The 25,955-nt window shown below is 39.3% G+C and overlaps 1 protein-coding gene across 1 annotated transcript in view; it reads right to left on the bottom strand.

Moving 5' to 3' along the window:
• The window catches only part of LOC121491391 (ectonucleotide pyrophosphatase/phosphodiesterase family member 3), an 84,983-nt gene that overhangs the window by 15,478 nt on the left and 43,550 nt on the right, over positions 1 to 25,955 (bottom strand). Inside the window, exons 15-20 of the mRNA XM_041756284.1 lie at positions 22,178 to 22,305; positions 15,925 to 15,991; positions 13,849 to 13,936; positions 12,015 to 12,193; positions 9,999 to 10,050; positions 8,536 to 8,690 (exon numbers count right to left, since the gene is read on the bottom strand). Coding sequence (XP_041612218.1) covers positions 8,536 to 8,690; positions 9,999 to 10,050; positions 12,015 to 12,193; positions 13,849 to 13,936; positions 15,925 to 15,991; positions 22,178 to 22,305 — 669 coding nt within the window. The remainder of the gene's footprint in view (positions 1 to 8,535; positions 8,691 to 9,998; positions 10,051 to 12,014; positions 12,194 to 13,848; positions 13,937 to 15,924; positions 15,992 to 22,177; positions 22,306 to 25,955) is intronic.

Raw genomic sequence — 25,955 nt, 5'->3', positions numbered from 1 at the left:
TCCTAAAGACAAGCGATGTACATAGGGCCAGAAAGAAGAGACCAGGTTGAAGATAGAAAATTTACTCCCTGGAGAATTTGAACCAGAGAAATGTTCAGTCTATGGACACAAGACAGGCAAGAGAGCAGGTGCACCATATTAAAAGCAATGGGATTAAATACAAATGTATATACTGGATGGTAAGACTCCTCCCATTCTCATTGCTCACAGGAATGCTGCCTGATTCTATATGCTGGGTCAGATTAAAATTGTCTTTTCTACATGAAAGACTCCTAACTCTGGGAAACGAACTAGGGGTGTGGAAGGGGAGGTGGGCGGGGGGTGGGGGGTGGGGGTGACTGGGTCGTGGGCACTGAGTTCGGCACTTGATGGGATGAGCACTGGGTATTATTCTGTATGTTGACAAATTGAACACCAATAAAAAATAAATTTATTTTGTTTTAAAGTGTCTTTTCTTTGGGAAACAAACCAGCCTAAAAGGAAAACTAGATGCTTACAATTGGAAATTCTCCCCAAAAATGGCTGGTTCCTTTCCTGAACAACCTATCAGTCTATCACTAGGCCAGCCTCAGCCATGAAGCTTAGCATCTCTCCCTTCCATATAAAATTACAACCAAGGATCACCAAATATTTTGTCAAGGTTGAGGAAGAACCAAGATAAAAAGCAGACAATGCAGAGAGAAGAGAAAACTCGCTCCTTGGAGAGATGAGAGTATGAAAGGCATCAATATAGAAAGAAGAGAAAGCTATAGAAAAGCAGAAACAGCTCTTTGGATTTAAAAGAAAATATGGCAACAGAAATAAAATAATCAGTAATATTCGTAAGATGAAGTTGCAAATATCTTTCAAAAGTAAAATTAAAGACAAAAGATGGAAAAAATAGGGAACATATAAAAATATTAGACAGTCAGTGCAGGAAATGTTATGTCCTAGTAACTTGAAGAAAAATTATCTCTAAAATTCTAAAGCTAAACCATCCAATAACTATACAGATAGAACAAGAATATTTAAGATGCATAAAGTCTCAAAAACATACGTTTCCTTCTTGCATTCTCAGGAAGTTCCTGAATGATAGAACCCACAAAACCCAAAAATAAACCAAGAAATATGAAGATATTTGTATTAGAGGCATGGATTAGCTCCCACCATTTATTTCACTCTCCTAGTTGCAGACACTGGAAAGCTAAAAACATTTGTTTATATTGTTTCAAAAACACATCACAGTAAACAGTTCTGAATGACAAAGGGGCATGTGAAGATGTCATAAAATGGGAGAACCAAACCAACAGTATCAATTGTGAGCCCCAGAAACAAAAAGAATATTGTGAGTTGATGTTTCCTACCACAGGTCTTTATCCTTTTACTATAAAACTTCACGTATTGTGGATGGAACTGGATGGTATTATGCTGAGTGAAATAAGTCAATCGGAGAAGGACAAACATTATATGGTCTCATTCATTTGGGGAATATAAAAAATACTGAAAGGGAATAAAGGGGAAAGGAGAAAAAATAAGTGGGAAATATCAGAAAGGGAGACAGAATGGGAATATTACTCAGCCATTAGAAACAACAAATACCCACCATTTGTTTCAACGTGGATGGAACTGGAGGGTATTATGCTGAGTGAAGCAAGTCAATCGGAGAAGGACAAACAGTGTATGTTCTCATTCATTTGGGGAATATAAACAATAGTGAAAGGGAACATAAGGGAAGGGAGAAGAAATGTGTGGGAAATATCAGAAAGGGAGACAGAACATAAAGACTCCTAACTCTGGGAAACGAACTAAGGGTGGTGGAAGGGGAGGAGGGCGGGGGTTGGGGGTGAGTGGGTGACGGGCACTGAGGGGGACACTTGACAGGATGAGCACTGGGTGTTATTCTGTATGTTGGTAAATTGAACACCAATAAAAAATTAATTTATAATAATAAAAAAAGAAGAAGAAAAGAAAAAAGATTCTTCACCATGACCATGTGGGATTTATCTCTGGGATGCAAAGTTTGTTCAACACTCATAAAACAATCAATCTGATACATCACATCAACAAGAGAGAAAACAAGAACCATAGGACCCTCTCAAAAGATGCAGAAAAAGCGTTTGACAAAATACAGCATACATTCCTATTCAAAATGCTTCTAAGTGTAGGGATAAAGGGAACATTCTGCAACATCTTAAAAGCCTGCAGCAAATATCATTCTCAATGGGTAAACACGAGGAGCCCTTCCCCTAAGATCAGGAACAAGACAAGGATGTCCACTCTCACCACTGCTATTTAACATAGTACTAGAGGTGCTAGCCTCAGACAACAAAAAGAAATGAGACATTCCAAATGTCAAACTCTTCTTCTTCGCAGATGACCTGATACTGTACATAGAAAACCCAAAAGACTCCACCCCAAGATTGTTAGAACTCAAACAGCAATTCAGCCATCTGGCAAGATACAAAATCAATGCCCAAAAATCAGTGGCATTTCTATATACTAACAATGAGACTGAAGAAAGAGAAATTAAGGAGTCAATCCCATTTACAATTGCACCCAAAAGCTTAAGATACCTAGGAATAAACTTAACCAAGGAGGTAAAGGATCTATACCCTAAAAACTACAGAATACTTCTGAAAGAAATTGAGGAAGACACAAAGAGATGGAAAATATTCTATGCTCATGGATTAAAGAATTAATATGGTGAACTTGTCTAAGCTACCCAGGGCAATGTACACGTTCAATGCGATCCCTGTCAAAATACCATGGGCTTTCTACACACGGCTGGAACAAACAATCAGTGTGGAATCAGAAAAGACTCCGAATTGCCAGGGGAATATTGAAAAAGAAAACCATACCTGGGGGCATCACAATGCTGGATCTCAAGCTGTACTACAAAGCTGTGATCATCAAGACAGTGTGGGACTGGCACAAAAACAGACACATAAATCAGTGTAACATAATAGAGAATCCAGAAATGGGCCCTCAATTGTATGGTAAACGAATTTTTGACAAAGCAGGAAAGATGATCCACAGAAAAAGGACATTCTCTTCAGTAAATGCTGCTGGGGAAATTGGACAAACATGTGCAAAAGAATGAAACTAGACCATTATCTTACAGCAGACACAAAGATACACTCAAAATGGATGAAAGATCTAAATACGAGACAAGAATCCATCAAAATCCTAGACAGGAAAACACAAATGTTGGAGAGGATGTGGAGAAAGGGGAACCCTCTTGTACTGTTGGTGGGAATGTGAACTGGTACAGTCACTCTGGAAAACCGTGGGGAGGTTCCTCAAAGAGTTAAACATACAGCTTACCCTACAACCCAGCAATTGCACTGCAGGGGATTTACCCCAAAGACACAGATGCAGTGAAACGCCAGACACTTATATGTTTATAGCAGCAATGTCCACAATAGCCAAACTGTAGAAGGAGCCTCGGTGTCCATCAAAAGAAGAATGGATAAAGAAGATGTGGTCTATGTATACAATGGAATATTACTCAGCCATTAGAAACTACAAATATCTACCATGTGCTTCGACGTGGATGGAACTGGAGGGTATGATGCTGAGTGAAGTAAGTCAGTTGGAGAAGGACAAACATTATATGGTCTCATTCATTTGGGGAATATAAAAAATAGTGAAAAAGAATAAAGTGTAAAGGAGAGAAAATGAGTGAGAAATATCAGAGAGGGAGACAGAACATGAGAGACACCTAACTCTGGGAAATGAACAAGGGGTAGTGCAAAGGGAATTGGGCGGAGGGTTGGAGTGACTGGGTGACGGGCACTGAGGGGGGCACTTGACAGGATGAGTACTGGGTGTTATACTATATGATGGCAAAAAAAACCTCAATAAAAAATATATATATATATATAACGAAATAAATAAAATTCTAGTCATAGTTTTTTCCTACAGGGAATTTTTATAGTTCAAAAATGTGTGATATGAATAATGTTCCTAGTTTTTTGAAGAATCATAAGACATGATTGGGTCATTATTTATATTAGTGCTAACAAGCTTTTGAAACCAGAGAAGGCTATTAAAAATTCAATGATATGGTACATATATACACATATATATCGAGAGAAATGGAAACATTTTTCAAGAGTGCTAGATTTTCCTCTCCGAAAACGTTCTTTGATTTACATCAAATTTATAAGGTAAATGTAACATAATCAAATTTATTGCTCTAAATTTCAGTTTTTCACCCAGCAACTGATAAAGTAGTTCACATAATCCTACTGTGTGGCCCCAGAAGCAAAACCTATATACAATCTACTCAACCCTAATAGTTTTGAAGTTATTGTTGCAGGACCATGATTTCAAATCACAGCTACTTCTCCAGAACTCTTTTGAGATAACATTAACAACAACAAAAATTAGAAAAACCATCAAAACCATAGAAAAACAACAGCTCCATAAAACTTCAAGGCATAAGCCAATTGGGCCCATGCTCCAAAAATTGCTTATTTAAACTCTGATTTTTCAGACACAGGGCTGATTTTTAATAAATTTATTTTTGATTGGTGTTCAATTTGTCAACATTCAGAATAACACCCAGTGCTCATCCTGTCAAGTGCCCACCTCAGTGCCCATCACCCAGTCACCACAACCCCCTGCCCACCTCCCCTTCCACCACCCCTAGTTTGTTTCCCAGATTTAGGAGTCTTTCATGTTGTGTCTCCCTTTCTGGTATTTCCCACCATGTTTTCTCCTTTCTCCTTTATTCCCTTTCACTATTTTTTATATTCCCCAAATGAATGAGACCATACAATGTTTGTCCTTCTCCGATTGACTTGTTTCACTCAGCATAATACCATCCAGATCCATCCATGTCGAAGCAAATGGTGGGTATTTGTCATTTCTAATGGCTGAGTAATATTCCATTGTATACATAAACCACATCTTCTCTATCCATTCATCTTTCGATGGACACCGAGGCTCCTTCCACAGTTTGGCTATTGTGGACATTGCTGCTAGAAACATCGGAGTGCAGGTGTCCCGGTGTTTCATTGCATCTGAATCTTTAGGGTAAATCCCCAACAGTGCAATTGCTGGGTCGTAGGGCAGGTCTATTTTTAACTCTTTGAGGAACCTCCACACAGTTTTCCAGTGGCTGCACCAGTTCACATTCCCACCAACAGTGTAAGAGGGTTCCCTTTTCTCCGCATCCTCTCCAACATTTGTGGTTTCCTGCCTGGTTAATTTTCCCCATTCTCACTGGTGTGAGGTGGTATCTCATTGTGGTTTTGATTTGTATTTCCCTGATGGCAAGTGATGCAGAGCATATTCTCATGTGCTTGTTGGCCATGTCCATGTCTTCCTCTGTGAGATTTCTGTTCATGTCTTTTGCCCATTTCATGATTGGATTGTTTGTTTCTTTGGTGTTGAGTTTAAGAAGTTCTTTATAGATTTTGGAAACTAGCCCTTTATCTGATATGTCATTTGCAAATATCTTCTCCCATTCTGTAGGTTGTCTTTTAGTTTTGTTGACTGTATCCTTTGCTGTGCAAAAGCTTCTTATCTTGATGAAGTCCCAATAGTTCATTTTTGCTTTTGTTTCTTTTGCCTTTGTGGATGTATCTTGCAAGAAGTTACTGTGGCCAAGTTCAAAAAGGGTGTTGCCTGTGTTCTCCTCTAGGATTTTGATGGAATCTTGTCTCATATTTAGATCTTTCATCCATTTTGAGTTTATCTTTGTGTATGGTGAAAGAGAGTGGCCTAGCTTCATTCTTCTGCACGTGTATGTCCAAATTTCCCAGCACCATTTATTGAAGAGACTCTTTCTTCCAATGGATAGTCTTTCCTCCTTTAGTGAATATTAGTTGACCATAAAGTTCAGGGTCCACTTCTGGATTCTCTACTCTGTTCCATTGATCTATGTGTCTGTTTTTGTGTCAGTACCACATTGTCTTGATGACCATAGCTTTGTAGTACAACCTGAAATCTGGCATTGTGATGCCCTCAGCTATGGTTTTCTTTTTTAAAATTCCCCTGGCTATTCGGGGTCTTTTCTGATTCCACACAAATCTTAAAATAATTTGTTCTAACTCTCTGAAGAAAGTCTATGGTATTTTGGTAGGGATTGCATTAAACGTGTAAATTGCCCTGAGTAACATTGACATTTTCACAATATTAATTCTGCCAATCCATGAGCATGGAATATTTTTCCATCTCCTTGTGTCTTCCTCACTTTCTTTCAGAAGTGTTCTATAGTTTTTAGGGTATAGATCCTTTACCTCTTTGGTTAGGTTTATTCCTAGGTATCTTATGCTTTTGGGTGCAATTGTAAATGGGATTGACTCCTTAATTTCTCTTTCTTCAGTCTCATTGTTAGTGTGTAGAAATGCCACTGACTTCTGGGCATTGATTTTGTATCCTGACACACTGTCAAATTGCTGTATGAGTTCTAGCAATCTTGGGGTGGAGTCTTTTGGGTTTTCTTGATTTAAAACATTTTTATGTGAATATCAGAACATCCTTGTAAGTATTTTTCTTGAACCACAATATACTGACACAGTGATTTTTTAATTAGAAAGCAGAAAAGTGCTAGAATTCCATGCTGTCACATGGAGGGAGAAATACACATACTTGTGTATGTTCTGTGGGATCAGTTAAAGGACAGGAACTTTTGGTAACAAAGAAACAAGTTTTAAGACAATAACAATAAAGAATTTTACTAAATCCTTGGTCTGAGTACCCTTAAAATCTCCCTGCCTCTGGTTTCTGCTTTAGCTCACATAAATTCAGGAATGGAAGACAGCAGGGGAAAGTATGAAAAACACAAACATTCCCCTTAATTCCACACAATCCCTGATACCTGGACTTTCCAAATAGAGAACTAAATCATCTGATTGGCCTTGAATCATACTGCCCTTCTCAAAAACAAAAACAAATTATTTTAAGGAATCAATAATTTCACATTGTTGTTCCACAGTATGTTGAAGAAAATCACAAACTGAACTTTTTGCATGATAGGATAGTGACATTGCCATTAACCATACACATGAGCTCAGGTAACTTGGTAAAAATATTTGCCCACATTGGGAAACATCAGTGCTCTCCTACTACTGACCACAATTAAACCATTTTCAGCAACAGAGTTGGTGTTCAGAACACACACCAGAAATCTTTTTCTCCAGAAATCTTGAAGTAGAACAAGAAGAGTAAATAAAATACAAGAAGAGTAAATAAATCAGATACAACCAATCACTTTCTTGCCATAAAAAAAAAGTCTCTCTCCCCTAAGCAAGAAGAGTAATAGGTTGAGGTTTGTCATCAGTCTTGGACCTAAGATATCACAGTTTTCTTTGCAAAAACAGCTTCTTGATTATTTATTTACCCTTCTAGTTGAAAAGTACTGCTTTGTCCTTCAGTCCTTAAAAATAATGGCTGCATTAATGTAGCCAACACATTCATTCAGGAAACATTTACTGGGTAGCTGTATTGTGTGAGGATACATCGATCAGAACCATCCCTGCCCTGAAGGGGTGTTTTGACTGACTTTTGGCAGATTTTAATTTTTGCTTTCCTTTACATTTCCCTGGTTGCTAATGAGGTTCAATTGCTTGGCTCATACTCATTGCCCATTTATTAACTAAGACATTTGTAGTTTTCTTGTTTATTGGAAATTTATTAGCTACTCTGGATCTTAATTACCATTCTGGATATTCACCTCTAGTTTCTCACATACAACACAAATATATTGTCTCATCCATAACTTTCTTTTTGTCACACATTAACATTAATATAGCCAAATTAACCAATTCTCTCTGTATTTGTTGTTGTTGTGTCCTAAGGAAATCATCTCTATCCCAAGGTCATAAAGATACACGCAAAGGAAAATATGGATTTGCTGTTCAAATTTAGGTCTATAAATCCACCAGCAATTTAATTTTGTATATGGTGTGAGCCAGAGATCTGACATTTTCTTCCTTTTGGTAGCCAAATGTCCCTGGGTCACTTGTTGAAAGAGAGATTACTAGACAGTGAAAAAAGAAGAGAGTATCAATAATTGCATTCTCAACCTCAGCCTCGAGAGATTTATGATATAGCACATCTATACATGTAAGTCTAGCCTGATCTATTGGAGCAGTAGATTCTAAAGGAAGGATTACTGCTCATTCACATTATGTTCTTTGTGCCTACCATAATACACAGCAGAGAGTAAAGTATGCGGTAAACAACCAAATAAACGTAAAGCCCTTTATAATCTATTCGGCATCACCTTTTAGGTGCACCCACTGTGTACTTAGGATATACAAAACAGATAGTGTGCCTCTGTGTTTTCTGATGTCGCTCTTCAAAAGCTTCTTTTCTAATTGCCTTAAAATTGGCCCATACACATCTTTTAATTTCTCCGGGCAGAACACAACGTGTTCCCCTTTTGCACCCACGTAGCACCCACAAATTCTTTTGAGAAATAACTGGGACACTGTGAACTCCCTTTGGGATCTCTACTGAAAAATCAAAATTCAGTTCTTAGAATATGAGGGAACCACAGATTTTTTTTCCAGTCTTCATGGATCAAGGGACACAGGTACTTACTGGTTTGGGTACTGTATATGAGCTCCACAAGGGCATCTTGATAGCTTTTCCAAATCCACTGACATATTCCCTGTGATATAGAAGACAGTGTTCCTTGTTCTTCTGCATAACCCTGGGCCTCCCAAATGGTAAATTTAGTTTCTCTGTTGCTGTTACTAGAGTAAAAATAACATAAAATGAAAATGCTTGTAAAATTAGCAAACGCTTCCAAGCATAAAAGCGTCATTATTCTCTGGTGGTTTATTTTTTTTTAATTTATTTATTTATTTATGATAGTCACAGAAAGAGAGAGAGAGAGAGGCAGAGACATAGGCAGAGGGAGAAGCAGGCTCCATGCACTGGGAGCCCGACGTGGGATTTGATCCCAGGTCTCCAGGATTGCACCCTGGGCCAAAGGCAGGCGCCAAACCGCTGTGCCACCCAGGGATCCCATCTCTGGTGGTTTATAATGCACCAGTTTCTCTGATAAATATTTTACGTACTTAACTTCTTAATCCTTACAACTCTGAGGCTAAGTGTTACTGTTCCATTCTGTATATTACAAAACGAGAACTTAGAAAAGTAATTTGGCCAAGCAGCTAACCGCTCACAGGACATATTTGAAGAGATAAAACCTCAAAACCAAAGGACATACTTTGTAACAAAGATGATCCACCTTAATAATTATCATAGGAAAGATATTGCCATTTTATAAAGAAAAGTATGTCCTAATATAATTATTTTTATATGCCTGTTATTATATTTTTTAAAACCATCAGTTATTGATGGTTTAAAAACCTACAAGGTATTCATGTCATGCCTACAGACTATAAAAAGATTATAAACAAAGATATTTACTGAACTCTTGTGTGCCAGGCACCATTCTAAGTACACATCTATATTAACTCATTTAATTTTCACAAAAGCTCTATAGAGAAGGTACTCCCGTTTTATAAATGATGCAACAGGCCTAGTGAGTTTAACACAAGAACATTTAAAAGATTATAGGTAAAAAATAAATAAATAAATAAAAGATTATAGGTAATAAGAATGTTGTTATGGGCCAGGCACTGTTCTAGATTCTTTCCATGGATTAACTCTTTCAGTCTTTACAATGACATGACGTGGGTACCATGATTATAGATAAGGAGACTGAGGCACAGAAAGGTTAAGTGATTTGGCCCAGTCACACAGCCAAGAAGCTGCAGGGGTAGGCAGTTTGGGCCATTCACATGTAACAAAAAGAACAGCCACAACCATTTGAAGGAAATTTGTTATGTTCCTGGAACCACTGCAAGTGCCCCAGGCTTACAATTGTTGTTATTAGATATGGTTTTGTGGAGGTTTTTTCTTGCTGTATATCAGCAATACAATCTTTATGTTCAAAAGCCTATGGGAGCTTATTATAAAGAATCCCCAAAAGACAATATTGTGTTTTGTTAGGCCTACACACCAAAGGCTTAACATATTTTCTATTGACTTACTTTGGTCTTGAGGGAGATTTAGCATTTGATTCACGTGTTCTAGAGAAGTACTCTGCAAAAACAACATGGGAAAGAGAAAGTAAGTCAAAGTGATAACACGTGTAAAAGGAAGCCAAACTAACTTGAGTTTTTTTTTTTTAGATTTATTTATTTATTTATGGTAGAGAGAGAGAGGCAGAGACACAGGACGAGGGAGAAGCAAGCTCCATGCCAGGAGCCCGAACCGGGACTCGATCCCGGGACTCCAGGATCGCGCCCTGGGCCAAAGGCAGGCGCTAAACCACTGAGCCACCCAGAAATCCCCCTAACTTGAGTTTAAATTCCCATTCTGCCACGCTCAGAAATACAGACATACTACTACTGCTTGGGATGCTTTGTGTGGGAGTCTGCAAAGATACAAGATAATGGGGCAAAGCATTTTGACCACAGCTAGAATCAACTACTAAATTGGCAGGACAACATCCCTGGGCTTCTCAAGCTAGTATGAGTACAACTCACTGAGGCTCTTATTAAAATGTAGATTTCAATTAGTAAACCTGAGCCCAGTGGGCCCTGAGATTCTGGACCTCTGATCAGCTTGCAAGTGAAGCAGATGCTGATCCTGTGACCACATTTTGAATAGCAAAGGGCATTCTTTACAGAGAAGAATTTGGACATTTGTAGTCAGGTAGACCAAATTTCTGTGACTTTGGGCAGTTTACCTAGCCTCTCTGACCCTTCTTTGCTCCTAAAACAGAGATAAAAACATTCACATTGTAACGTTTTATTATGATAAGACAATTATTTTCAATGGCAGTTTCATCGAGGTAAGCTATAGATAAGGAATCCACACCCCTACCCTGATCTTGGCTGTGGATTTGATTTTTATTGGAAATCTTGACTGGACTTTTGTCCATTCAAGACTCTTGGTCAGCATTTATTTATAAATACTTATTGATCTATGTGGTGTAATGTTTATGAGGATTAGAGAAAATCAAGTCTTTGCTGACTCCTGGCTACAAGGAATAATTCTTTTTTTTTTTTAATTTTTATTTATTTATGATAGTCACACACAGAGAGAGAGAGAGAGAGAGGCAGAGACACAGGCAGAGGGAGAAGCAGGCTCCATGCACCGGGAGCCCGACGTGGGATTCGATCCCGGGTCTCCAGGATCGCGCCCTGGGCCAAAGGCAGGCACTAAACCGCTGTGCCACCCAGGGATCCCGCAAGGAATAATTCTTACCTGAGACAGCAGATACTTATTCAGTTCCACAACATTTTAAATTTGGCATCAAATGCACCTTGACATTGGTTTTAACTTGATAGACTCTTGATAACTGGGCTCCAACTCCATTCCAAAATCCCAGCCCACATCCTTGTGTTGCAGTTCTCATGGGTAGGGTTGGTCCTTAAATTTGGAGCTTCTGTTCTGAGTCCTTGTCTTTGGGGGTAGGGGTGAGGGCTCCTACCACTGGAATCTCACCTTACTGAGTCTCCTGGGATCTGAAGTCAAGCCCATAAACTCAGCCGAGTGCCTGAACCACTAAAAAGACCTGTATGAGGTCTTGCAGCTGAAAGAGGTTTATGTTGATAAAAGAAATCCAAGAGACTGGGTGACGGGCACTGACGGGGGCACTTGGTGGGATGAGCACTGGGTGTTATGCTATATGTTGGTAAACTGAACTCCAATAAAAAAATAATAAAAAAGTAATAATAATAAAAGTGTTTGTCAGAGAAAAAACAAAAGAAATCCGAGAGAGCTCCAAGATTCTACTGTTTTGAAGGCTTGACACTTAGCTCACAAGGGAACTAATAATTTCCAGATAATGCTTTCCAGTTTACAAAGCATATTCACACACTCAATCTTACAATGCATCTCTCATTTCCAGACAAGTTTTGGAAAAACCACATACATTTACTTAGCAAATGCCTAAGCTAGAACACAAACCTGGTGGTCAGCTACCCTGGTTATAAGTTATAAGTTATAGATTTACTTGCCCCTTTACATTCTTATGGATATGTTAAGTTATTACTTACATTTTGTAGCTCAGGGCATGAACAATCTAGAGCATCTGTGGGCAATGGAACAGTAAAGCCACAAACAGAAAACTTTGACACTTCCTCTGCATGGGATGGCTCATAAAAAGGTACCTTCAGAAGATGGTTTAAACTACCGTGGGTGCCATTGTTTGGTGCTGGTTGAATGTGTAGAAGATCTGTTTTTAAAATAAGTTCAAAGTAGTTTTAAATTAAAAGGCAACAGCATTTACATAGAAGACAGAAGAAAACAAAACTGCCTTTAATAAATTATCCTGTAACATGGTCTTGTACTATATCTGCCGTTCAAGTTAGTGACTCTTCCCCTCTGGTTTTGGTTTTTTGGTGGTTTTGGGGGGAGTGTTTTTTTTTTTTTTTAGAGAGGGGTAGCCTGGGGATGGGGCAGAAGGAGAGGGAGAGAGAGAATCCCCAAGCAGACTCCCCACTGAGCAGAGAGCCTGATGTGGGGTTCAATCCCACTACCCCAAGACCATGACCTGAGCTGAAACCAAGAGTCAAACTCTTAACTGCCACCCAGGCGCCACTGCCCTCTCCAACAGGGTTTCTATCACCACCTCTTTCTAGAGAGTGCCAGCATTTGTGATAGAAGCTACAGGCATTTCCAGGAACTGTTTCTGCTCCTCCAGAGAAAAGTATCATCGCTTAAATGATCACTTTGTTCCTTAAGCATATCCCGGCTCTCTAGCATACAAAGCTATACTTTTATCAAAAACAATTTTGAAGAACTTAAATAATTTACAATCTTAGTTGTGATATATTCACTTGGTTATATGAGACTTCTCTAAGGACAAATATCTTTAAAATATTAAACTCATAAATTTTGTGTAATATTTAGATAGCTTTTTCTGTTTTTTTCTACAACAACACAATATATAAATAGTTTACAAACACAGTTCTTTAAGTGGCTCCTGCTGAATACCACCAAATAGATCTCACTTAGAACTGAAATCCTATCTAGTTCCTTCTAAGCCTCCCCATAAAGGGCCAGCATCCCTGACCACAAACTCAGCTTGGTAACCAAGAGTCTAAGTTGTTAAGACTACAACACATTGTTTTCAAATGGATGCTTTTTGGTTTCTAAGCCATATTCAAACACCACAGGCCTTTGGCAAGATTAGGAATGACAACTATGAGTGTATTTATGTCAGAACTCCTAAATCGCAAGGCTTAATTGCAACTTATCCATTTGCCTTGCCTAGATAAATGATTTATTAGTACAATGGTCTGAAGTAAGCATGTAGGCGGAAAGATAGAGGAGACCCCTGAGGACTCTAATTCTTTAAGGTGCTTTTGGTGTTTTTTTTAAAACACTGGGTATAATCCCAAGCATCTGCCCATAATAGGACTTTCTATCATCCTTTTATGCCAGAAGCTTTTTCTCTGTAATTACAAAATAAATAAATAGATGATAGATAGATAGATAGATAGATAGATAGATAGATAGATAGATAGACAGATAGATAGATAAAAACACTTGAGCTTATAGGGTTGTTTTTTATCCTGCTTTGAAAACTTAGAAATGTAATTTTATTTGTCTAAGTTTTATGAAATTTTCAAATACTATAAGTAACTGATTGAAAAGCTGGTCTCCTGACATCTAATGTTTATCATTATCAGGAAACAAAGAATTCCCTCTTACAGTTCAATCATTCTGAATGAGGACTCATTCCCATCTTTTCTACTTTCTTATAAAGAGCATCCACCTCGGGGATTCAGTTTACTACCAATTTCAAAATACATATTTCTAAAACCATAGCCACATTTTTTTTACCATATCCACATTTTGATGTTAAATTTATATAGATGTACTCACCACATATAAGGTTATAGACTTCAATATTTTCAAATGGTTCAATTTCAGCTTTCTCTTTAAAACTGGATCCATGTGCCAAGAAGATAGCCTAGGTGGTAAAAGTCCTACTGTTATTAGATACCATCTCAACTCAAAAACAGATGTTGGAAGAGACACAATTTTCCTTCTGTCATAGCTCTCCAGTTATGTCTGAGGCTATTGTAAAGATTTCTTTTCAGATTTGAAAGTGATTTTTATATCATTTGCACCTATGATTGGGATCTCAACAGTAAAATCAAATATCATCTGTGTTGTGTTTATTTTCTCTAAATGTACCTGCTTCCACAGCACCTCTTATGTCTACAGATGAGGAGAAACAAATGGTAGACAACCAATGTAAGCATAGTTCTTCTATATCTAGACAGTATAAATTATAAATTCATCATATAACATCAGATGCCCTTTTCATAGTCATTTCATATCATCATTCAAAACACATGGCCAAAAACTGTTGATGTTTCTAAACACTAAGTTTTCTCACAACTTATATTAACCAACTGATTTCTCAAATATATCTCCCCTTTACTTTTAGGGTGAAGAAACCTAAATATTTTTATTTACATTGAATTAACTCATGTTTAACTTAATTATATTATTCATAACACATTTAATACTTCCAGGTTGTAAAGAACAAGAAGAAAAGTGTCAAACATACATATTTTGCAGTAACAGGGCCATATATATTTATGTTCCAAATTATTTTGCAGTAACAGGGCTATATAATTTTTCTTGCAAAAACCTAAGGCATAAGTTTTCCTGATAGTGATTAGATTAATTATCAAATAATACTCTATGTAATAGAGAAGCACTCTGTCTCCAGAGACTTTCCAAATTTTTACAAGGATATATAGCTCAGCATGACAATGTTGAAATGCACTATATTCAAAAAGAGCCCCACACATTTTCTCTATTTGGGAAGGGGTGTGTTTGTGTGTGTGTTAATGGAAATAGATAAGAAAACCAGGCTGCAAAAATCATAAAGCTTTACCTATGGGGGAATATCAGCTACACTTTACTCATGGACTCTTCCAAATAGTCTCTTCCCTGGGCTTCTATGACATATTATGCTCCTGGTTCTCTTCCTTCCTTACTGGCTATACTTATAGGTATATTTGCCAGTGATTCTCTTTCTTTCAACCTCTTCAAGTATAATTGCTTAGAACTCAGTACTTGGTCTTCCTTTCTACTTACCTCAGTTTCTGGGGTCTTATCTACTTGCATATCTTGCATAATTTACATTCCTAAAACCCAAGTTTTAATCTCTGTGTAGATGGATTCTCTTTAGGTGCCTATATAACATCTCTATTTGCATGTCTAATACATATTTTGAACTTAAGATACCCACTTGAACCCTTGGTCCTTCCTGTTGCATCAGCCAGTCATAGTCTATGAAGGCTCTCTCATCCCCAGCCTATCAGGCAGGTTTGCCCCCTTGGGCCTTTGCACTGGCTCTTTCCTCAGCCCGGGACACTTGTCCCCTGAATATTTGAAAGACTGATATTTTTTTCACCGTCTTTGAGTCTCTGTTCAAACATCCTCTCAATGAATCTTATCTTCTCCACCTTATGTAAAACCGCATACTACCCCCTCTGGTACCCTGAAACACACCCAGTTTCTACCTACTATGCTTTACTTTTATTTCCCATAGCACTTATCTCCTAACATACCAAATAATGTATTTCCTTATTCTGCCAATTGTCTATATTCTTCTGATAGAATGAAAGATTCATGAGAGCAGAGATCCTTATCTGTTTCATTCAGTGCTGTACACAAGGGTCCTAAAGATTGCTTATCACAAAGTAGGTGCTCTGGAAGCCTAGGTAGCTCAGCAGTTGAGCCTGCCTTTGGCTCGGGGCGTGATCCTAGAGTCCCCGGATTGAGTCCCTCATCAGGCTCCTTGCAGGGAGACTCCTCCTCCTTCTGCCTATGTCTCTGCCTCTTTCTGTGTCTCTCATGAATGAATAAATAAAATCTTCAAAAAAAAAAAGCAGGTGCTCAATAAATACTTGTTAAAATAAATAATAAAGCAGTAGTTACCTCCATGCTCTTAAATTCATTATTATAACCATGATTGCCTCCTCCACAGAATGAATGTGCTTTACTCCTTTAAAGAAATAATATTACATTGCAATCAGTACATCGATATAAGATCTTAGAGTATACTGAGCTTTAATAGATTTTTATGTAGCTTCTCTTTTGTAGAAGCATTTTTTTCTGTCAATGGCATAAATATAATAATTTACCAACTCAAATTAATAACTAGAGGAACAAACAGAATGGTAGGAGAGAAGGAAGGAGAATATAGATTCTATAAATATAATTTAAAAGCCCTTGACTCTTAGACATTAACAGCACAATAACTGAAGCATGTATTTTTTTAAAAAAAGAATTTGAATATAACATATGTCAGCTATACATCAATTAAAAATTAATTAAAAATGTTAAAAGAATTGTCTTCAAGCTTACCTGTATCTTTTTGGATATTAGTTAATGTCCGTATGATTAAGAATAGTTTAACTAATATACTACTTTAAGCATTTCAGTACTTTAGAAACAAGTCTTTGAAACTGGGAAAAAAATATTGGTTCCTATTTTACACCACACATATCTAGGAAAATAGCATAAAATATAGACAAGATAGAAAGTTAACTATAATACTTGGTAAGAAAAGGCTAGTACATTCTCATAAATTCATTTTATTTTTATTTTTGGGGTTGCTGTATTACTTGAATGACTTTTCAAATGTAATGAGTCTTTTGCCTATCTCCTCTTATTTTAGCATTGTAATTGAGCAATATTAGCAATAAATAAACCTAGATTTGTTTTTTTAAAGTAAAAACGTCATACTGGTTCAAATTAAGTCTCTACAGAACATGAAGACTCCTAACTCTGGGAAACGAACTAGGGGTGGTGGAAGGGGAGGGGGGCGGGGGGTGGGTTGAATGGGTGACGGGCACTGAGGGGGGCACTTGATGGGATGAGCACTGGGTGTTATTCTGCATGTTGGCAAATTGAAAACCAATAAAAAATAAAAAAAAAAAATTAAGTCTCTAATGGAAAAAGAGTCCCATGCCCAACAGTTGGCCTTAAGAGATTTGTCTCATTTACTTTCCCACTACCCACCTCCCACTCCTCAGGCAAATACACACACATGCACACACGTTTTTCTTGTTTTCACATTGTAGGCAGGACTTTAATTTAGTGTCTTAAAAAAAATCAACTTTCAAAACATTTATAACTGACTCTCACTCAGCTTAAATAAAAACAAATCACAAAATGAAAAATAAATCACAACACTGAGCAGGCTACACTCAACACTACCCAACAGAGGGAAGAAAGGAAAGGCTAAGGACTAGCTAGAATGGGGAAAGCAAGAGGAGTCCTATTTAAGGACTCCTCTTTAAGGGTTTTAAATTCAGTTACTCAAAGGTGCCAGTTTATTACCTTGGTTAATTCCAATAAAATTTTTGACATGAGATAAGAGTTGTTTAAAATATGTATATATTTTTAAAGATTTTATTTATTTATTCCTGAGAGACACAGAGTGAGAGAGGCAGAGAGACCTAGGCAGAGGGAGAAGCAGGCTCCCTACGTTTAGCCCGATGGCAGGACTCAAATCCTGGGAGTCTGGGATCACGCCCTGAGCCAAAGGCAGATGCTCAATGGCTGAGCCACCCAGGTGTCCCTAAAATATTTTAAAATATAAAAAAAATTATCTTTATTGCATAGATATTTGCAAGATTATTGGAACTGTTTGGGGATAAGTTTTAAATTCTCTGTGGGAGGCTAGACTATTCCTTAATGGAAGAAAAAAGGTCTTTAGAACCAAATCATTGGTAAAATTTTCTAAAATGGATCCTTTCTATATCTTCAGAACAAGCCTTTTTAAAAAATATTTTACTTCTAACCCAGCTCAATTAGAAAACTTCAGTCAATACTAAAGTCAATACTCACTCAAAAATTAAAGATGAGAAAGTGTTTGGAAAACACTATTTTCTATTCTTCTCTAGTGAAAATTCTAGAAATTTGCTCTTCTAACTGCTCATGTTTATGCTTTCCAACCATTAATTTGACCCTGGAAATTACATATGGAAAAACAGAATCTAGCATTTGGAAAAAAGGAGTTGATTTTATCTATCATGATTTAGCTCAAGTTCCAAGTACCATGTGAAATCTTCTGGAACTAATTCTCTTTTATCTTCTCAAGTCAAAATCAAGGCCAGTTCCTCTGCCACAGCTGAGTGATGACACAGATGGGAGATGAGCAAGACTTACTTCCTGCCCCTCCGGCAGCTGCCAGAGTCCTAGCCAGTGTAGAACCGTTCACATTTTCCCCTGCTATCCTCTTCTGCCATCATTCTAAGTTGACCAGAACAAAGCTCCTAATTGGTTATCCTAACTCTGAACTTCAGAATCTTCCCAAAAAGGATACGTGCGCGCACACACACACAAACACGCACACACACACACACACGACTTTTTTTCGTATATTTTTTGTTGGAGTTCGATTTGCTAACATATATAGAACCCAGTGCTCATCCTGTAAAGTGTCCCCCTCAGTGCCCGTCACCCAGTCACCACAACCCCCACCCACCTCCCTTTCCACCAACCCTTGTTCGTTTCCCAGAGTTAGGAGTCTCTGATGTCCTGTCACCCTCTCTAATATTTCCCACTCATTTTCTCTCCTTTCCCCTATAATCCTCTTCACTACTTTTTATATTCCCCAAATGAATGAGAACATATAATGTTGGTCCTTCTCCGATTGACTTACTTCACTCAGCATAATACCCTCCAGTTCCATCCACGTTGAAGCAAATGGTGGGTATTTGTCATTTCTAATGGCTGAATAATATTCCATTGTATACATAAACCACATCTTCTTTATCCATTCATCTTTCAATGGACACCGAGGCTCCTTCCACAGTTTGGCTATTGTGGACATTGCTGCTATAAACATCGGGGTGCAAGTGTCCCGGTGTTTCACTGCATCTGAATCTTTGGGGTAAATCCCCAGCAGTGCAATTGCTGGGTCGTAGGGCAGGTCTATTTTTAACTCTTTGAGGAACCTCCACACAGTTTTCCAGAGTGGCTGCACCAGTTCACATTCCCACCAACAGTGTAAGAGGGATCCTCTTTCTCCACATCCTCTCCAACATTTGTTGTTTCCTGCCTTGTTAATTTTCCCCATTCTCACTGGTGTGAGGTGGTATCTCATTGTGGTTTTGATTTGTATTTCCCTGATGGCAAGTGATGCTTAGCATTTTCTCACGTGCTTGTTGGCCATGTGTATGTCTTCTTTGAGGAAATTTCTGTTCGTATCTTTTGCCCATTTCATGATTGCATTGTTTGTCTCTTGGGTGTTGAGTTTAATAAGTTCTTTATAGATCTTGGATACTAGCCTTTTATCTGATACATCATTTGCAAATATCCTCTCCCATTCTGTAGGTTGTCTTTAGTTTTGTTGACTGTTTCTTTTGCTGTGTTTCTTTTGCTTTCTTTTCCCCTGCTTTTTTATCTTAATTCCCAATAGTTCGGTTTTGCTTTTATTTCCCTTGCCTTCATAGATCATACCCACCTACTATTATTGAACGTTGTGAACTCTCTGAAATGCAAATCCATACATCCACATATTCACCTCCAGCCACATTGTATCCACCAATGTGAATTTTCTTTACAGTAGTCAAAGTCACACTATGTAGTCATGACAGTAGAATCCTTCAGGAGGAGAGCAGCTTCCTTCACCACCGGAAACTTTCCTTCTGCCTGCAAATCTATTTCTATACTTCCTTGTCCCAGTGCAACTGCTGACTTTAAAAAAGATGCCCCAGTGCTCTGGGACGTCTGTCTATTTCAAGACAGAAGCACTTCTGAGATGATACAGCCTGACAGTGCTCAAAGCTTGGTCAGCAGATGGATGTCTTCCAGCAAAGAAAAGTGGTCCGTTTCCTCCTGCAGACAGAGCCTCCAGGCAGAGCTCAGTGACCTGAGCAAGGGTTATGCGTCCACTGCCTTACATCTTCTTGGCTGAGTGCCTCTGGACAATGCACAGACTGCACAATGCTTGGGACAGACCTGCTGTATGTGACAGCACTTAGCCTAACCCATCCTGACTCTTCAAAGTCCAGAGCAGGAACCACACCTACCAGGAAGTCTCATCTGACCTTCTTTGACGTCCATAACTGGGCTGTGTCATCTCTCTTTTTGTTTTCTTGTACCTTGTACCTGATCCTAGCTCAGCATTTGTTACACCTGGTTATAATTGTTGTCTTCCTCCCTGTCTGCACAAAGATCATTAGGGTGGGGACTGTGCCTATCCCCATTTCTTAGAAAAGTGCCTGGGGAGTATTTGTAATGTTCCGATCATAAAATAAAAAGTTATTATTCATGTTCTTTAAGGGGGGCACTTTAACAATATTTCAGCTGTTGTTCAAATAATTGGGTTTCTGCACATTAGCAAAATCTAAACATTTTAAGCAAAATAAGGAGGATAATGGTGGTGATAGATTACACTAAATGATGGAATTTGCTATAATTCTGAAAAGGAAATGTAATCTAGTTATCAAACATCGGACATTATAACTAAAGACAGCATACTTTAATATAGAAACTAGGTAGCCTGAGGCTCATGTGTTAAAAGAGTCGAGTGAACCCAGGACTTAATTAGTGAGACGCCTTGATTGCTCTGGTTAGAGCTGTAGTCACCATTTCCCTTGATGTAAATCAGTTTACTTTAATATCAAGGGAGTAATAAAATAAGGCTCATTTTGTATTACATATGATGAAAATGAAGCCCTGAGACATGAATTTGTTTCAGTTCCCCTAAGTTAGGGTGTGGAGGTGGGCCTTGAAATCCCAGCCTGCTGTTCTTTTTACATCTCACCGCTAGCTATTAAACATACAAGGCTCATAATTTGAGACTAGATATTAATTAATGTATAATAAATACCCAGACGTATTGTGGCGGCTGGACTCTCCTTCTATAACCCATAAGCCATGTTATAAGATGGATGAGCACTTCCTCATTTTGCACTAGTGGCCTCCTAACTTCTTCAATCTCATACCCTCAACAGTAAATATTTGGGTAATTCACCGACATTTGGACATATTATTTGTTCACATATGATGCACCTAAATTAGGAAAAACCTTATATACTTAATATTAGTCAAGCTTAGTCTTTTTCATTCTTCTTGAGAATGCTACGTTGAGTCACACCGAAAGCCACTGACCTTCCAGAGAATGGTTATGAAACTCCAATCCCAAGAAGAGAGGTCAGTGCCATTTAGAGGCCAGGGGTCAACATGCACACTCTCTGGGTCAGCCGGGTACTGCTTGGGTTTCTGGGTTGTCTCATACAACAGGCTCTACCAAAATCCCAGTTCCTCATCCGGCAAGCACTTATATTAGAGCCCAACTACCTCATTTTTTTTTTGCCTCCTCTTTGTGAAAAATATCTTTCAGACTCTGTATTCCTATTTTCCCCTGTATCTTCTGGCATTACATAGCATACAAACAAGGCCAGAAAACAGAATCTTGATTCCATTTAAAGTAGGAAACATTAGTTAAACTTCCAGAAAGTGTGTATGTATTTGCTGGTTTATCTTCAGTCTTCATTTGACAAGAACCCTGCCTGTATCCCAAATGCCTAGAACAAAGCCCAGCATATACCATAACACCGATATGATTTTGTGAAACCAGTGGATTAATTGGTTATTTTGGAATGAACCAATTCAGAATGGTTTTTATTTTCTCTACACACAATGATAATTTGCAAATGCTCAACAATCAACATGAATTATAACTAGACAAAAAGAAAGGAATGTTAATACCTAATTGGTTAGCTTGTCCCTAGAGCCATAAAGGTGCTCTTTCATAAAAAGCACAAAGAGGACAAAGATCTCAAAGAGCCATCTAATCAATTACTTACTACCAACCTGGAAGACAACGGATATCGTCTTTACATCCTGTCTACCACTGGAAAAAGACCCCATGGGGGTTAGCAATTGGCTGGTATTGACAGTTTCTGGAATGGTCTATAAACAGCATCAAGCTTCCTCCTCCCACTCCTCTATATTGTTAGGATTAGGAAGCTAAGATTGGCCCCCTAGTAACAGGGGTTTCAAACACAGAAGTGCTTGGTAGCATATAAAAAGTCAAGGAATTATTAGTATTAGGAAAAATTACAGGATCAGGAAGAATTACAGGATCATAAAAGCAGGGTAAAATTAAGGTAATTTATAATGAAAGACAGTTGTTAAAAGTATTAGGAGACAAGTAAATATAGGCACAAACCTCACAGCCAGCCACTGCCGATCCACCAAAAGATGAGCTTTATCAATTCTGACATTTTTGGCATAGTGTAGTCGCTTTGGCAAATCGGGAGTCAGATAGGGTTTGAAATGCTGATCAGGTTTCCGGCACTAAAAATAAGTAAATTCTTTCTTTGTGTATGTTATAAAATATGCAAGCTAATTCAACAATTTCATCTTCTAAGACAACTAAGCACTTTTTAAAAGTAACAGGGTTTAAGCCTGGCTAATAAAATAAGGATATTAAACTTAGCATCAGTGTGGTCAAATTCCCCAGTTATGTTGTTTTTATTGTTGCAACAATATTTAAATGGCAATTAAAATATGATTTAAATTATGATTTGGTGTTTGACATTCTAAATTTTTATTCCGGGGGGAGGGGCAAGATGGCGGAGGAGTAGGGTCCCCAAATCACCTGTCCCCACCAAATTACCTAGATAACCTTCAAATCATCCTGAAAATCTATGAATTCGGCCTGAGATTTAAAGAGAGACCAGCTGGAACGCTACAGTGAGAAGAGTTCGCGCTTCTATCAAGGTAGGAAGACGGGGAAAAAGAAATAAAGACACAAAAGGCCTCCAAGGGGGAGGGGCCCCGCGAGGAGCCGGGCTGAGGCCGGGGCGAGTGTCCCCAGGACAGGAGAGCCCCGTCCCGGAGGAGCAGGAGCTGCACCAACCTTCCTGGGCGGAAAGGGGCCCGCAGGGAGGTGGAGCAGGACCCAGGAGGGCGGGGATGCCCTCGGGCTCCCTGGGACAGTAACAGGCACCTGCGCCCCGGGAGATGCGCCGAGCTCCCTAAGGGCTGCAGCGCTCGGCGGGACCCGGAGCAGCTCGGAGGGGCTCGGGCGGCGGCTCCGCGGAGGGGGCTGCGGGGCTCTGGGAACAGCTCAGCGGCGGCGGCTCGGGCGGAGGAAGAAGCTCCGCGGAGGGGGCTGCGCGACTCCGGGAACAGCTCGGAGGGGCTCGGGCGGCGGCTCCGCGGAGGGGGCTGGGGGGCGGGAGCGCGAATCCAACAGCGCAGGCCCCGGAGCACAGGGCGCCGGGACACAGCCCAGGATCCGGCCTCCCCTGGGACAGGCAGAGGCCGGGAGGGCCCAGGACAGCGAGGACGCTCCTGCCTGGAACTGAGCAGATCAGCGGCCCCGCCCGGGAGCCCCCAGGCCCTGCAGAAGGAGAGCCCCGGAGCTACTGCGGGGGCTGACTCCAGGGTCCCAGAGCTGCCCCCGCCACTGTGGCTTCCTCCCGGGGCCTCACGGGGTGAACAACCCCCACTGAGCCCTGCACCAGGCAGGGGCAGAGCAGCTCCCCCAAGTGCTAACACCTGAGAATCATCACAGCAGGCCCCTCCCCCAGAAGACCAGCGACACCGACCAGTTCCAAGGGAAGTCAAGGGACTTAAAGTATACAGAATCGGAAGATACTCCCCCGTGGTTTTTTGTTTTTGTTTTTGTTTTTGTTTTGTGCTTTTTTTCTTTCTTTCTTCTTGATTTATGATTGCTTCCCCCACCCCACCCCCCTTTTTTTTCTTTTTTCTCCTTTCTTTCTTTTTCTTTCTCTTTTTCCTCTCTTTTCCCCCTTTTTTTTCTTCTTTCTCTTTTTTCTTTTTCTCTACTCTTTCCTTCTCTTTTTCTCCTTTTCCCAATACAACTTGTTTTTGGCCACTCTGCACTGAGCAAAATGACTAGAAGGAAAACCTCACCTCAAAAAAAAGAATCAGAAACAGCCCTCTCTCCCACAGAGTTACGAAATCTGGATTACAATTCAATGTCAGAAAGCCAATTCAGAAGCACTATTATACAGCTACTGGTGGCTCTAGAAAAAAGCATAAAGGACTCAAGAGACTTCATGACTGCAGAATTTAGATCCAATCAGGCAGAAATTAAAAATCAATTAAATGAGATGCAATCCAAGCTAGAAGTCCTAACGAGGAGGCTTAACGAGGTGTAGTCATACACCTCCAGGTGGAAGAATGAGGTGGAAGAACGAGTGAGTGACATAGAAGACAAGTTGATGGCAAAGAGGGAAACTGAGGAAAAAAGAGACAGGCAATTAAAAGACCAGGAGGATAGATTATGGGAAATAAATGACAGCCTGAGGAAGAAAAACCTACGTTTAATTGGGGTTCCCGAAGGCGCCAAAAGGGACAGAGGGCCAGAATATGTATTTGAACAAATCCTAGCTGAAAACTTTCCGAATCTGGGAAAGGAAACAGGCATTCAGATCCAAGAAATAGAGAGATCCCCCCCTAAAAGCAACAAAAACCGTTCAACACCTCGACACTTAATAGTGAAGCTTGCAAATTCCAAAGATAAGGAGAAGATCCTTAAAGCAGCAAGAGAAAAAAAGTCCCTGACTTTTATGGGGAGGAGTATTAGGGTAACAGCAGACCTCTCCACAGAGACCTGGCAGGCCAGAAAGGGCTGGCAGGATATATTCAGGGTCCTAAATGAGAAGAACATGCAACCAAGAATACTTTATCCAGCAAGGCTTTCATTCAAAATGGAAGGAGAGATAAAGGGCTTCCAAGACAGGCAGGAACTGAAAGAATATGTAACCTCCAAACCAGCTCTGCAAGAAATTTTAAGGGGGACTCTTAAAATTCCCCTTTAAGAAGAAGTTCAGTGGAACAATCCACAAAAACAAGGACTGAATAGATATCATGATGACACTAAACTCATATCTCTCAATAGTAACTCTGAACGTGAAGGGGCTTAATGACCCCAACAAAAGGCGCAGGGTTTCAGACTGGATAAAAAAGCAGGACCCATCTCTTTGCTGTCTACAAGAGACTCATTTTAGACAGAAGGACAACTACAACCTGAAAATAAAAGGTTGGAGAACCATTTACCATTCAAATGGTCCTCAAAAGAAAGCAGGGGTTGCCATCCTTATATCAGATAAATTAAAATTTACCCTGAAGACTATAGTGAGAGATGAAGAGGGACACTATCTCATATTCAAAGGATCTATCCAACAAGAGGACTTAACAATCCTCAATATATATGCCCCGAATGTGGGAGCCGCCAAATATTTAAACCAATTAATAACCAAACTGAAGAAATACTTTGATAATAATACACTTATACTTCGTGACTTCAATCTAGCTCTCTCTATACTAGATAGGACTTCTAAGCACAACATCTCCAAAGAAATGAGAGCTTTAAATGATACACTGGACCAGATGGATTTCACAAATATCTACAGAACTTTACATCCAAACTCAACTGAATACACATTCTTCTCAAGTGCACATGGAACTTTCTCCAGAATAGACCACATACTGGGTCACAAATCGGGTCTGAACCGATACCAAAAAATCGGGATAGTCCCCTGTATATTCTCAGACCATAATGCCTTGATATTAGAACTTAATCACAACAAGAAGTTTGGAAGGACTACAAACACGTGGAGGTTAAGGACCATCCTGCTAAAAGATGAAAAGGTCAACCAGGAAATTAAGGAAGAATTAAAAAGATTCATGGAAACTAATGAGAATGAAGATACAACCGTTCAAAATCTTTGGGATGCAGCAAAAGCAGTCCTGAAGGGGAAATACATCGCAATACAAGCATCCATTCAAAAACTAGAAAGAACTCAAATTCAAAAGCTCACCTTACACATAAAGGAACTAGAGAAAAAGCAACAAATAGGCCCCACCCCCAGCAGAAGAAGACAATTAATTAAAATTCGAGCAGAACCAAATGATATCAAGACCAAAAGAACTGTGGAACAAATCAACAGAACCAGGAGTTGGTTCTTTGA

Source organism: Vulpes lagopus, chromosome 1 (genome assembly GCF_018345385.1).
Source record: "Vulpes lagopus strain Blue_001 chromosome 1, ASM1834538v1, whole genome shotgun sequence".
Classification (NCBI taxonomy): domain Eukaryota; kingdom Metazoa; phylum Chordata; class Mammalia; order Carnivora; family Canidae; genus Vulpes; species Vulpes lagopus.
The sequence above is the reverse complement of the archived record's forward strand: the minus strand, read 5'-3'. Positions and strand labels throughout refer to the sequence as shown.